Source organism: Oncorhynchus masou, chromosome 2 (genome assembly GCF_036934945.1).
Source record: "Oncorhynchus masou masou isolate Uvic2021 chromosome 2, UVic_Omas_1.1, whole genome shotgun sequence".
Classification (NCBI taxonomy): domain Eukaryota; kingdom Metazoa; phylum Chordata; class Actinopteri; order Salmoniformes; family Salmonidae; genus Oncorhynchus; species Oncorhynchus masou.
Genome location: NC_088213.1, coordinates 29,354,246 through 29,367,622, shown reverse-complemented (window position 1 = coordinate 29,367,622; position 13,377 = coordinate 29,354,246). Strand labels below are relative to the sequence as shown.

General features: G+C 46.2%; 1 protein-coding gene and 1 long non-coding RNA gene across 2 annotated transcripts; both read right to left on the bottom strand.

The window, feature by feature from the left end:
• Positions 1-1,883: 1,883 nt before the first annotated feature.
• Positions 1,884-4,232, bottom strand: LOC135552864 (uncharacterized). Its single transcript, XM_064984779.1, has 6 exons — positions 3,908-4,232; positions 3,652-3,800; positions 2,991-3,180; positions 2,776-2,900; positions 2,530-2,616; positions 1,884-2,426 (listed from the first exon to the last, which is right to left on the bottom strand). The coding sequence occupies exons 1-6, from the start codon at positions 4,149-4,151 to the stop codon at positions 1,884-1,886; spliced, it is 1,338 nt and encodes a 445-aa protein (XP_064840851.1). The 5' UTR covers positions 4,152-4,232.
• An 8,244-nt stretch (positions 4,233-12,476) lies between these two features.
• LOC135553867 (uncharacterized) lies at positions 12,477-13,036 on the bottom strand. Its single transcript, XR_010457637.1, has 3 exons — positions 12,931-13,036; positions 12,716-12,840; positions 12,477-12,560 (listed from the first exon to the last, which is right to left on the bottom strand). It is a non-coding gene; the product is annotated as an uncharacterized LOC135553867 (long non-coding RNA).
• Between the last annotated feature and the right edge of the window lie 341 nt (positions 13,037-13,377).

The following is a 13,377-nucleotide window of genomic DNA, read 5'->3' as shown; positions in this document are numbered from 1 at the left end:
CTACACAATTGTCTTAGATACAAAGACGGCTATGTAGCTGGCTAGCTACGATCAAACAAATCAAACCGTTGTACTGTAATGAAGTGAAATGAAAATGTGATACTACCTGTGGAGCGACGCGGAATGTTGACCGGGTAGTTGAAGTTCAATTCGGTAGAGGTTGGCTAGCTGTTGGCTAGCTAGCTAGCAGCATCTCCTACGTTAAGGACGACAAATAGCTGGCTAGCTAACCTCGGTAAATTAAGATAATCACTCTACGTCTACACACTCTAAACTACACAATTATCTTGGATACGAAGACAGCGAAGACAACTATGTAGCTAGCTGACACTACGCTAATCGAGTCGTTCAGTTGAGTGTAATAGTTTCTACAGTGCTGGTGGACAGTGGATGTTAGCTAGCTGCTTAGCTAGCTGCTGGGCAGATACGTTAGGATGACGAAATACGATAATTATGCAATTATCTTTGATACAAAGACGGCTATGTAGCTAGCTAAGAAGAAATTGCTAAGATTAGACAAATCAAACCGTTGTACTATAATGAAATGTAATGAAAAGTTATACTACCTGCGGACCGAAGTGTAGATGCGACCGCTCGCTCCAACCCGGAACCGGAACAACTCTGTGTGCCATGTTGGTTCCCCTGAATTTTCACCACATTCCCATCATAAGGCGCTCTTTGATTCAGGCGCAGCTGGGAATTTTATCGACAGTGTGTTAGCCATTAGTTTAGGGATTGTCACGTTCTGACCTTTTATTTCTGTTGTTTTGTCATTATTTAGTATGGTCAGGGCGTGAGTTGGGGTGGGCAGTCTATGTTTGTTTTTCTATGATTTCGGGATTTCTATGTTTCGGCCTAGTATGGTTCTCAATCAGAGGCAGGTGTCATTAGTTGTCTCTGATTGAGAATCATACTTAGGTAGCCTTGGTTTCACTGTGTGTTTGTGGGTGGTTGTTCCTGTCTGTGTTTGCACCAGATAGGGCTGGTTAGGTTTTCGCACGTTTATTGTTTTTGTTAGTCTATTCATGTATAGTTTTTTCTTTATTAAAGAACCATGAATAGAAACCACGCTGCGTTTTGGTCCGCCTCTCCTTCAAGTTAAGAAAACCTTTACACCTGGTATTTTAATAATTAATTCAATAGTTTCAAAGCTCTCTTTTCTGTCACCATTCAAGGTGATAAAACGACACATACAGTAAGTGTGCTAATCAATTACTCTGACACCAATATATCCTCCCCTCCTGTAATATAGGCAAAGAGAATGATGTGCTGTAGTATGAGGATGTTCCCACCATCCTTATATAGGTTGACTTACTTAACCAATCTCCCTGTAATCTGTTGGAAACCCACCAGTAACACAGCATCTTCAGGTGGCTCAGATATGTGGTGACAGGAGGACTCTATTTGATACATGTGTAACAAAGGTAATTAGGCCCTGAGTTTGCGAGCTGTTATTAAAATGCTAAACAGTTTAAGGGCTGGATAACATGACGATCTAAACCTCATCAGGATGTGGGAGGGAAGGACAGAGGGAGAAAATAGAACACGTCTGATTTGTATTCGCTGTGGGTGAATATGTTATTTCATACATTACAGAATGCAATATGCTTATGGATCATTATTGTCCAAATGAACTCTATGCTGATATATTCACTCTCCCCTACCTGTAGTAGTTTCATTTTTCCCTTGGCAGTAATATATATTATTTTTGGTGAATTCAAACAAATAGGTCTAATCTAAACATGCTGCGTCACATATCAACCGTAGTGAAAAATGTTTTATTAATTGATCAAAGTATAGCTTTTGCTACTTTGAAATGTTCATTAGGCATATTGGCTCTTCAGAGAAGCAGAGGCAGCTCGGTCTCCACTGTCAACATGTAATCAGTCAAAAAGTGCTGCAATCTCCAGCAGCATTGCATCCACATTGTCATTATCAGTAGCAGGGGTAGCGGAGGCAGCCATATCCTTCAGCTCATTGTCATCTTCATACTCAGCGATGAGGTCTTCCAGGCTGGTCTCACTGATGGATTTCTTCATAGATGTGTCTGTTAGGGTGGAGATCAAATCTTTAGCAGAGTCATCCTTCACGTCCTCATCAGTAGTGATCATGTCCTTAGTGCTCTCAGGGGTCAGTTCCATGTCAAGAGTGGAGGTCTGGGTAATGTAGTCTGACGTGTGAAGATCTATCATGGTCTCCGATGAGACCATGGAGATCTGGCTCTGAGAGGTAGAAGCGGTCTGTGTGTCTGTGTTCATATCTGATGTCTGTGTTTCCATCTGCGCGTGTGTCGAAGTGTTGGTAGAGGATGGCGTTCTCTCTGTCCTAGTTGCCATAGACGAGGTGGGCAGAGGGACTCCGGGAAGCTGACACTCCAGCGGGACGATGGCCAGGTTCCGAGCCAGGGACAACTGAGAGACTGATCTCTACCCGGAGGAAAAGGGTGGTTAGGTTGAGGTCAGAGGAGAAATTGTCTAGATGCTTTAATCTCTGTCTGTCCGTATAGTAATTTAGGTTTCAGTAACTTACGTGGGCACGTGGTAGAGTCAGAGAGTCAGGTCTTATGTAAATTTCCTCCACAGGGGTCTTCACTTGCCGGCGTGTCCTTCGATTTTCCTGCACAACACAATTGTGCACAACACCCAATGATAACACAGCATTATGGGAAAGATATTTTGCTCACAATAAAATATGATACAGCATGTTTGGTTGTCTCACAGAGTTAGGTCTTTGTCCTGAATTAGTTCCCTTGTCTGTTTCTGGTGTTGTACTTACGGGTTCGTGGTCCTGAGATGATTTCAACAGCTGAACTTCAGTCCGGTCTTTCTCCCTGCCCACCTTTCCATTACTCTTGTCCTTGACCCTTTGGGTTGTAACATCACCTCCAGACAAGTCTGAACCTGTGTAGATTAGACATTTTGAAGACACGTTCTTCCAAGTGGAGCCAATCTCATTCTATATCTAATCAGCAGACACCCCATAACACTCACCGGTATCAGATGCATTATCTTTGTCCTGGTCCTTTCTACTCTGTCTGTTCTGAGAGGGACGAGTCTTCCTCAGCTTGACTTTCCCACCACAGCAGAAGAGAGTGAACAGCTGCAGGGCCGCCACAGCTGGATGGATGCTCTTCTTCTTCTCTTTCTGCTGGGTCTCCTTTGCTTGCTCGTCAGGGGAGACCTCAGTGTCGCAATCAGTACATCAGTTAGAAATCTACTGACATTTCAAACTACAATATCAATGTTGTAAATACGTAGCCAATGATCTCTAGCTTGATTGGCAACAAATAGTATTTCCTAAGTGTGTTTCCATGTCAAAATGTTACCCCATAATAACGAGGGTTAGTGCTGTCCGTGATCCTTGGGACGTCCCTACCCTAAACCAGAACCTTAACCCTAACCCTTACCTTAACCATTTCAATTTCAAGGTCAAAGGTCAGAGTTGGGACGTTCCATGGAATCTGTTTAGACTTTTCCTAATAACTATAAGGGCCTACCCCATCCGAAGGGGCATTGTGACATTATCACATTTGTCAAGCCATGTCAAAGGATCAGATTCAACACAATATGCTGTGTTTTTCGTATGGTGGTCATTATCAATTGTCAAATGCATTGGTTAATCCTCATTAATAAGCAAGTTTGGATGTCTTACCGAGTTAGGTCTTAGTTTAATGTCCTTTTCTTTTTCCTGTGTCGTTCTGGATTTGTGGTCCTGAGATTCAATGCTATGTTTCTCTCCCCCAACCTTTCCTTTACTCTTGTCCTTGTTTCTTTTCACGTCACCTGCAGAGTAGTCCAAGCCTGTAAGTGAAACATTTCTAAGACACATAACCTGTTTTTTCCCAAGTGAAGCCTAGATAATTGTACTATGTAGCAGCACTAATCAATATACACCTCCTAACACTCACCAGTATCTGAGTCATTATTGTTGTTTGTATCATTTATCGTTGTTCCCTTTCTCCCATCACCACTCTGGGAGGGATCAAAGGGTGTTTTCTTCACCTTGACGCAGCTCAGCAGTGTAAACAGCTGAAGAAAGGTCAGGGCTTGAGGGATCCTCTTCTCCTTGGGTTTATCTTTATGTTCCTGTGTCTCCTTTGGTTTCTCCCTATGGGATACCTCAGGGACAGGGTCACTTAGTCTCTGACCCATGTCACGACAAGGTAGTGTACTGTTGTAATCAATCAAATCAGTTATAGGTTGAGAGATCGTTCGAATGTAGCAAATGCGCTCTACCTGAGCTTGTCTGACCGTTTTAATGTGGTCTGAGATTATGACATAAGTGTGTTTCCGTGGCAACATGTTACCTCATAATGTTCCCTTCTAACAACTAGTTCTCCTTCCCTGGTGAAGGGGCATTGTGACATCACCAAGTTAGTTACCTATCCACATATCCACCCAGAACACTGGAACATCCTATTTCTATGGACCTAGTCTGCCTGTATGTCTGTATTTTCCTGCTGGATCAAATTATGATCCTACCACTGTATGTCTGTCTCTCTCTTTCCTTCTCTCTACCTCTCTCTCTCTGGCTGTACTCATATTCAACCTCTGCCTTCACCCTATTGCAGCAGTGTATTTTCTCATAATTTGCCTGCATCATGTTGCAAGGAGAGAGTGGCTGAGCACAGGTCAATCACTCCACAATGAGTATGATTATTCAGTTGATTATCAAGTGCCACATTCAACAGACTACTACTGTTGGCAATCAGAATACATGCTTGTTGTAGTCCAAGAGTCGACTCAGTGAATACATGCAGCACAATGGGCAAGGGTCATGGCAACACGTCTATTCATACCTCCTGTATGTTTGCACTATTAAAAGCAGATTGCTGCCACATGTAGTATTAGAGACAGCAAGCCTCCCTGGCTCAGCACCTGTTAGTGTCAACTTTTAAGTGCTACATGTCAGCCTGATAATTACTCTGTGTGTCATCAGCAGAGGTGATTAGTGATAAAAGCTCACAGAACATGATAGGCTAACACCTCTGGAGGCACCTGGATGTATCACAGTAGTTTATCCATTTCACTCAGACCACTAACGATAGGTTTGCAGGAATGCAAGCACACACACACACACACACACACACACACACACACACAGAGACGTTATGCTCTTCTATCCCCATGACGACCAAAAATTAATTTCCATTCAAAATCCTATTATCCTTAACTCCTAACCCTAAACCTTACCCTTACCATAACCCTAACTTTAACCTTAACTCAAACCACAACCTTAACCTATAACCCTAACCCTTACCCTTACCCTTACCCAAACCCTAAACCTAACTCCTAACCCCCCCCCCCACCCCCACGCACAAACACACACCACATGCGCACACACACACACTCACACACACACACAACGCATTCATTTCTAGGAACGCATGCACACACACATTACTGCAGACACGGACACACACACACGGTCCATCATGTCCTATGAGCAGGGCAAAAACAGCAGCTGACAGACCATAATAGAGCCTGTCTGTCAAATCAAAAGTATTTATAAATCAAATTTATTTATAAAGCCCTCCTAACATCAGCTGATATCTCAAAGTGTTATACAGAAACTCAGGCAAAACCCCCAAACAGCAAGCAATGCAGGAGTAGAAACACGGTGGCAAGGAAAAACTCCCTAGAAAGGCCAGAACCTAGGAAGAAACCTAGAGAGGAACCAGGCTATGAGGGGTGGCCAGTACTCTTCTGGCTGTGCCGGGTGGAGATTGTAACAGAACATAGCCAAGATGTTCAAATGTTCATAGATGACTGTCAAATGTGTATACGGGAGGCGAAGTCAGGTGCAGGAGAGCAGAGTGCAGTGAACAGGCACACTTTAATTCCTTTCCAAAATACATAGCAAATAAAAACAATAACGTGCCAAAGACACGGAACATGACATAAGTAATAATCAATCCACAATACCAAACAAACAATTACACACAAAGACATGATGGGAAACAGAGGGCTAAATACATGTATAATGATTAGGGAATGAAAACCAGGTGTGTATGGGACAAGACAAAACAAATGGATATATGAAAAATGGAGAGTTGATGGCTAAAGAGCCGGTGACTTCGAACGCCGAATGTATCCCAAATAAGGAGAGGAAACGACTTTGGCGGAAGTCGTGACAGTACCCCGCCCTTGACACGAAGTTCCGGTGTCGAGCCTACACCGGCCTCGGGGACAACCTGGAGGGCGAGGTGAAGGGTGATCCGGCAACAGTGATACTCCCGCAGCAGTTCAGGATCCAAAACATCCACAACTGAGAACCCAGCACCTCTCCCTCCGGACCGTACCCCTCCCATTCCACGAAGTACTAAAGGCCCGACGCCTCGAATATAGGATGGAACGAACGATGTACGCTGGGGCCCCCTTGGCGTCCAAAGGTGGTGGAGGGACCTCCCACACCTCAGATTCCTGGAGTGGACCAGCCACAACCTGCCTGAGGAAAGACACATGTAACAAGGGGTTAATACGATAATCAGAGGGAAGCTGTAATCTGTAACATACCTCATTCACCCTCCTCAGGACTTTAAAGGGCCCCACAAACCGCGGACCCAGCTTCCGGCAGGGCAGTCGGAAGGGGCAGGTTACGGGTCGAGAGCAAGACCCGGAAGACGTGAGTAAACAGGGCTTCTGCAGTCTGCCGGGCCATAGGATGACTGGGCAGACGGAAGGAGGAGGGAGGATAGAGGAGGGAGGAGATGACAGGACTTAGAAAAACGATCCACAACGACCAGGATCCAAGTGTTCCCCTGTGAAAGAAATAGATCTGTTAGGATATCCACTGACAGATGTGACCAAGGTCATTGTGGAACGGGTAAGGGATTCATTTACCTCTGGGCATGTGTCTTTGAGCCTTACACTGGGCACACACCGAGCAGGAGGAAACATAAGCCCTCACGTCTTTTGCCAAGGTGGGCCACCAGTACTTTCAAGTCAGACAGAGCACCGTCGCCACTGGCGGTGGTCAGTCCAGATGAGGAAAGGGTGTTTAGCCCCCTCAAGCCAATGTTTCCACAACTTCAACGCTTTAACCACAGCCAACAACTCGCGGTCCCCCACATCATAGGTACGCTCTGCTGGGATGAGCTTCTTCGAGAAGAAAGCACAGGGACGGAGTTTTGGTGGCGTACCCGAGCGCTGTGAGAGCACGGCTCCTACCCCAGCCTCGGACGGGTCCACCTCCAATATGAATGCCAAAGAGGGATACGGATGGGCCAGCATGGGTGCCGAAGTAAACAGAGCTCTTAGCTGCTCAAAATCCCTGTCCGTCTCAGCCGACCACATGCAACAGTACAGGACCCCCTTCAGCAATGAGGTTATGGGAGCAGCAACCTGGCCAAAACCCCGGAAAATTCTCTGTTAGTAACTGGCAAACCCTAAAAACCGCTGCACCTTCTTTAGCATGGTGGGAGTCGGCCAATTATGCATGGCTGCAATGCTGTCACTCTCCATCTCCACCCCTGATGTCGAAATGCGAAACCCTGGAAAGAAGACGGCCTGCTGAACGAACAGGCACTTCTCAGCCTTGACATACAGGTCATGCTCCAACAGTTGTTCAAGTACCTTGCGCACCAAGGACACAGGCTCGGTGCGTGTAGCAGAGTGTTTGAGAATGTCATTGATATACACCACTACACCCTGCCTGTGCAGGTCCCTGAACATCTCGTCTACAAAGGATTGGAAAACTGATGGAGCATTCATCAACCCGTACAGCAATGTTGAGGTACGCATAATGCCCTGTGGTGGTACTAAACGCTGTCTTCCACTCGTCTCCCTCCCGGATACGCACCAGGTTATACGTACTCCTGTGATCCAGTTTCGTGAAGAAGCGCGCCCCATGCATTGAATCAATCGCCGTGGCAATAAGATGTAGCGGCTAACTGTATCTCACCGTGATTTGATTGGGTCCTCTATAGTCAATGCACGGGCGTAAACCTCCATCCAACTTCTTCACAAAAAATAAACTTGAGGAGGCGGGTGACGCAGGGATTCAGAGACATATGTATCCATAGCCACTGTCTCCGCTTGCTACAGGGGATACACGTGACTCCTAGGAAGCACAGCTTCTGCCAGGAGACTTATCGCACAATCCCACCGTCAATGACGTGGTAATTGAGTCACCTTCCTTTGACAGATGGCGAGAGCCAAATCGACATATTCTGGGGGTGATGTGCACGGTGGAGACCTGGTCTGGACTTTCCCTGCTGTGGTAGCACCAACGGCAACCCCTGCACACCTCCCTGAGCACTCTGGCCTTCATGATTATCCTGGACCATTATGGTCGACTATCCAGAGCGTGAACCGGGAAGGGTCTAACTCCAGGAAAAATGGAGATCCCTAAACTTATGGCTAACGCTCTGTCGATAAAATTCCTTGCTGTGCCTGAATCGACAAGTGCCTTATGCAGGGAATGTGGAGAAAATTCAGGGAAACAAACAGGCACAAACAGTTGATCAACAGAGGATTCTGGATGAGTGTGGTGCGAACTCACCTGGGGTTACGCCAGAGTTGCCTCGACTCCCAGAGGAACCAACACGGCACTGACCGGCAGTTTGTTCTCTGCGGCCACAAATGGCGCATGTGATGGCTCCTCCTCCAGTCTCCCTATGAGCAGCCCCTCCTAACTCCATGGCCACCGGAGGGGGGGTGCTGGAAGATGGCACCGACAGAGCCTCCTCTGAACGTCCGTGGGTGACCAACAGGTTATCATACCGGATGGACAAATCCACCAGTTGGTCAAGGGAGATGGTGGCATCCCTGCAGGCCAGCTCACGTCAGACGTCCTCTCGTAGGCTGCATCGATAGTGGTCGATGAGGGCCCTGTGTTCCAGCCTGCTCCGCCGGCCAAGGTCCGGAATTCCAGAGCGAATTCCTGGGCGCTCCTCGTCCCCTGCCTCAAATGGAAGAGCCTTTCTCCCACCGCTCTACCTTCGGGTGGATGGTCGAAGATGGCCCGGAAACGACGGGTGAACTCCTCGAAGTGGTCCAACACCGCGTCCTCCTCTCTCCACACGGCGTTTGCCCACTCCAGCGCTCCTCCTGTGAGACAGGAAATGAGGGCAGCTACTCTCTCCCTTCCTGAGGGACCTGGTTGCACAGTGGCCAGATAGAGGTCCAGTTGAAACAGGAATCCCTGGTACTTTGCTGCCATCCCATCATACTCCCTGGGAAGGGAGAGATGCATCCCTCTGGAATTCTCTCCGGATGGGACGGGTGGAGGCAATCCCGGTTGTACTGGTCGAGGCGCTGGATAGACTCCCTGTCTCTCCCATGGTTTGATCAACGCGATCCATCATGGCACCAGTTTGATTTAACATTGCCAAATGTTCCTGGACGTGCTCCTCGACTCCTCTAACCGGGGTACCTGTTCCTGCTGACTCCATGGTTTGGTGTGTAATTCTGTCAAAGGTGTGTAAGGGAGGCAAAGTCAGGTGCAGGAGAGCAGAGTGTAGTGAACAGGCGCACTTTAATTCCGTTGCAAAATACACAGCACATAAAAACAATAACGTGACAAAAACACGGAACATGACAAAAGCAAAGCGCCCGACAATAATCCACAATACCAAACAAACAATTACACACAAAGACATGATAGGAAACAGAGGGCTAAATACATGTAGTATGATTAGGGAATGAAAACCAGGTGTGTATGGGACAAGACAAAACAAATGGATATCTGAAAAATGGAGCGGTGATGGCTAGAAAGCCGGTGATGTCCATCGCTGAACGCCGCCCGAACAAGGAGAGGAGCCAACTTCGGCGGAAGTCGTGACAATGACCAGCAGGGTCAAATAATAATAATCACAGTGGTTGTCGAGGGTGCAACAGGTCAGAACCTCAGGAGTAAATGTCAGTTAGCTTTTCATAGCCGATCATTCAGAGTATCTCTACTGCTCCTGCTGTCTCTAGAGAATTGAAAACAGAAGGTCTGGGACAAGTAGCACGTATGGTGAACAGGTCAGGGTTCCATAGCAGCAACACGGCCAGGTGTACTGGGGACAGCAAGGAGTCATCAGGCCAGGTAGTTCTGAGGCATGGGCCTAGGGCTCAGGTCTTCCAAGAGAAAGAAAGAAAGGAAGAAAGGAAGTAAGGAGGAAAGAGAGAGAGAGAGAGAGAGAGAGAGAATTAGAGAGAACATACTTAAAATCACACAGGACGCCGGATAAGACAGGAGAAATACTCCAGATATAACAGACTGACCCTCGCCCCCCGACACATACAGTACTGCAGCATAAATCCTGGAGGCTGAGACAGGAGGGGTCGGGAGACAATGTGGCCCCATCCGACGATACCCCCGGACAGGGCCAAACAGGCAGGATATAACCACACCCATTTTCAATGTGTTGTCAGTAGTATCCCCCTGAGGATAGACTGGTCACTTCTTGTTGGAGACCTCATCAATGTTAAATAGGAAAGAAATGGCTTCTCTCAATGTCCTTGTAACTAGATCACTGTGATGCCCTGACCACTTCATGTGGATAGAGGAGTGGGTGTGAGCGTGTGTGTGTTTTTGCGTGTGTAGGTGTGTGTACGTGTATGTCTGTGTGTACATCTGGGTGAGAGACACTTTGATCTCCTTATTGGGTAGATTAATATTTGAATTCATAGATGGATACATCTCACCATCCCTCCTACTGTCTCTCCTCTATATCCACCCAGTCATCCCCCTCTCTTCTCTCCCTCCCCTTTCAGAGTTAATATGTTCTGCATCTTTTCTAGATGAACAATCCTCAAAAACGTCATGCTTAATTACCTACATGTACAGTATCTATGTTATGTTGATTTAGTTCCAAGTCTACGTGTCAACAGTATGTTGATGTCAGGATGATCTTTATTATGGAGAGTGCACTCATGTACAACTAGGGGGTTTCTCAGGTGAGGGACAGCTTGGCTGGAGCCCTAAACGATGTGCTGCTACTACTGCTTCTCTCAGCTCATTATCCATGCAGACCACAGGCATGACAGAGACAGAAAAGTGCAGTTTGACCGAAATCTTCCCTGTGAGAATTCATAAAATACGTAAATTCTCAAAGTGATTTTCTAACGGAGCATTTTTCACCTGGTATTTTAATTCTTAATTCAATAGTTTCAAAGCTCTCTATTCTGTCACCATTCAAGGTGATAAAACGACACATACAGTAAGTGTGCTAATCAATTACTCTGACACCAATATATCCTCCCCTCCTGTAATATAGGCAAAGAGAATGATGTGCTGAAGTATGAGGATGTTCCCACCATCCTTATTTAGGTTGACTTACTTAACCAATCTCCCTGTAATCAGTTGGAAACCCACCAGTAACACAGCATCTTCAGGTGGCTCAGATATGTGGTGACAGGAGGACTCTATTTGATGCATGTGTAACAAAGGTAATTAGGCAATGAGTTTGCAAGCTGTTATTAAAATGCTAAACAGTTTAGGGGCTGGATAACATGACGATCTAAACCTCATCAGGATGTGGGAGGGAAGGACAGAGGGAGAAAATAGAACACGTCTGATTTGTATTCACTGTGGGTGAATATGTTATTTCATACATTACAGAATGCAATATGCTTATGGATCATTATTGTCCAAATTAACTCTATGCTGATATATTCACTCTCCCCTACCTGTAGTAGTTTGATTGTTCCCTTGGCAGTAATATTTATTATTTTTGGTGAGTTCAAACAATCTAAGCATGCTGCGTCACATATCAACCGTAGTGAAAAATGTTTTATTAATTGATCAAAGTATAGCTTTTGCTACATTGAAATGTTCATTAGACCTATTGGGTCTTCAGAGATGCAGAGGCAGCTCGGTCTCCACTGTCAACATGTAATCAGTCAAAAAGTGCTGCAATCTCCAGCAGCATTGCATCCACATTGTCATTATCAGTAGCAGGGGTAGCGGAGGCAGCCATATCCTTCAGCTCATTGTCATCTTCATACTCAGCGATGAGGTCTTCCAGGCTGGTCTCACTGATGGATTTCTTCATAGAGGTGTCTGTTAGGGTGGAGATCAAATCTTTAGCAGAGTCATCCTTCACGTCCTCATCAGTAGTGATCTTGTCCTTAGTGCTCTCAGGGGCCAGTGCCATGTCAAGAGTGGAGGTCTGGGTAATGTAGTCTGACGTGTGAAGATCTATCATGGTCTCCGATGAGACCATGGAGATCTGGCTCTGAGAGGTAGAAGCGGTCCGTGTGTCTGTGTTCATATCTGATGTCTGTGTTTCCATCTGCGCATGTGTCGAAGTGTTGGTAGAGGATGGCGTTCTCTCTGTCCTAGTTGCCATAGACAAGGTGGTCAGAGGGACTCCGGGTAGCTGCCACTCCAGCGGGACAATGGCCAGGTTCCGAGCCAGGGACAACTGAGAGACTGATCTCTACCCGGAGGAAAAGGGTGGTTAGGTTGAGGTCAGAGGGGAAATTGTCTAGATGCTTTAATCTCTATCTGTCCGTATAGTAATTTAGGTTTCAGTAACTTACGTGAGCACGTGGTAGAGTAGGAGAGTCAGGTCTTATGTAAATTTCCTCCACAGGGGTCTTCACTTGCCGGGGTGTCCTTCGATTTTCCTGCACAACACAATTGTAACACCCAATGATAACACAGCATTATGGGAAAGATATTTTGCTCACAATAAAATATGATACAGCATGTTTGGTTGTCTCACAGAGTTAGGTCTTTGTCCTGAATTAGTTCCCTTGTCTGTTTCTGGTGTTGTACTTACGGGTTCGTGGTCCTGAGATGATTTCAACAGCTGAACTTCAGTCCGGTCTTTCTCCCTGCCCACCTTTCCATTACTCTTGTCCTTGACCCTTTGGGTTGTAACATCACCTCCAGACAAGTCTGAACCTGTGTAGATTAGACATTTTGAAGACACGTTCTTCCAAGTGGAGCCAATCTCATTCTATATCTAATCAGCAGACACCCCATAACACTCACCGGTATCAGATGCATTATCTTTGTCCTGGTCCTTTCTACTCTGTCTGTTCTGAGAGGGACGAGTCTTCCTCAGCTTGACTTTCCCACCACAGCAGAAGAGAGTGAACAGCTGCAGGGCCGCTACAGCTGGATGGATGCTCTTCTTCTTCTCTTTCTGCTGGGTCTCCTTTGCTTGCTCCTCAGGGGAGACCTCAGTGTCGCAATCAGTACATCAATTAGAAATCTACTGACATTTCAAACTACAATATCAATGTTGAATATACGTAGCCAATGAGCTCTAGCTTGATTGGCAACAAATAGTATTTCCTAAGTGCGTTTCCATGTCAAAATGTTACCCCATAATAACAAGGGTTAGTGCTGTCCGTGATCCTTGGGACATGCCTACCCTAAACCCTAACCTTAACCCCTACCTTAACCCTAACCTTAACCATTTCAATTTCAACGTCA

Coding starts and splice junctions, on each gene's coding strand:
- LOC135552864 (XM_064984779.1), bottom strand. CDS start 4,151: ATGGGTCAGAGACTAAGTGACCCTGTCCCTGAGGTATCCCATAGGGAG. Junction 3,801..3,907: donor CAATAATGACTCAGATACTG/GTGAGTGTTAGG, acceptor TTTCACTTACAG/GCTTGGACTACTCTGCAGGT. Junction 3,181..3,651: donor TTAAACTAAGACCTAACTCG/GTAAGACATCCA, acceptor TGCGACACTGAG/GTCTCCCCTGACGAGCAAGC.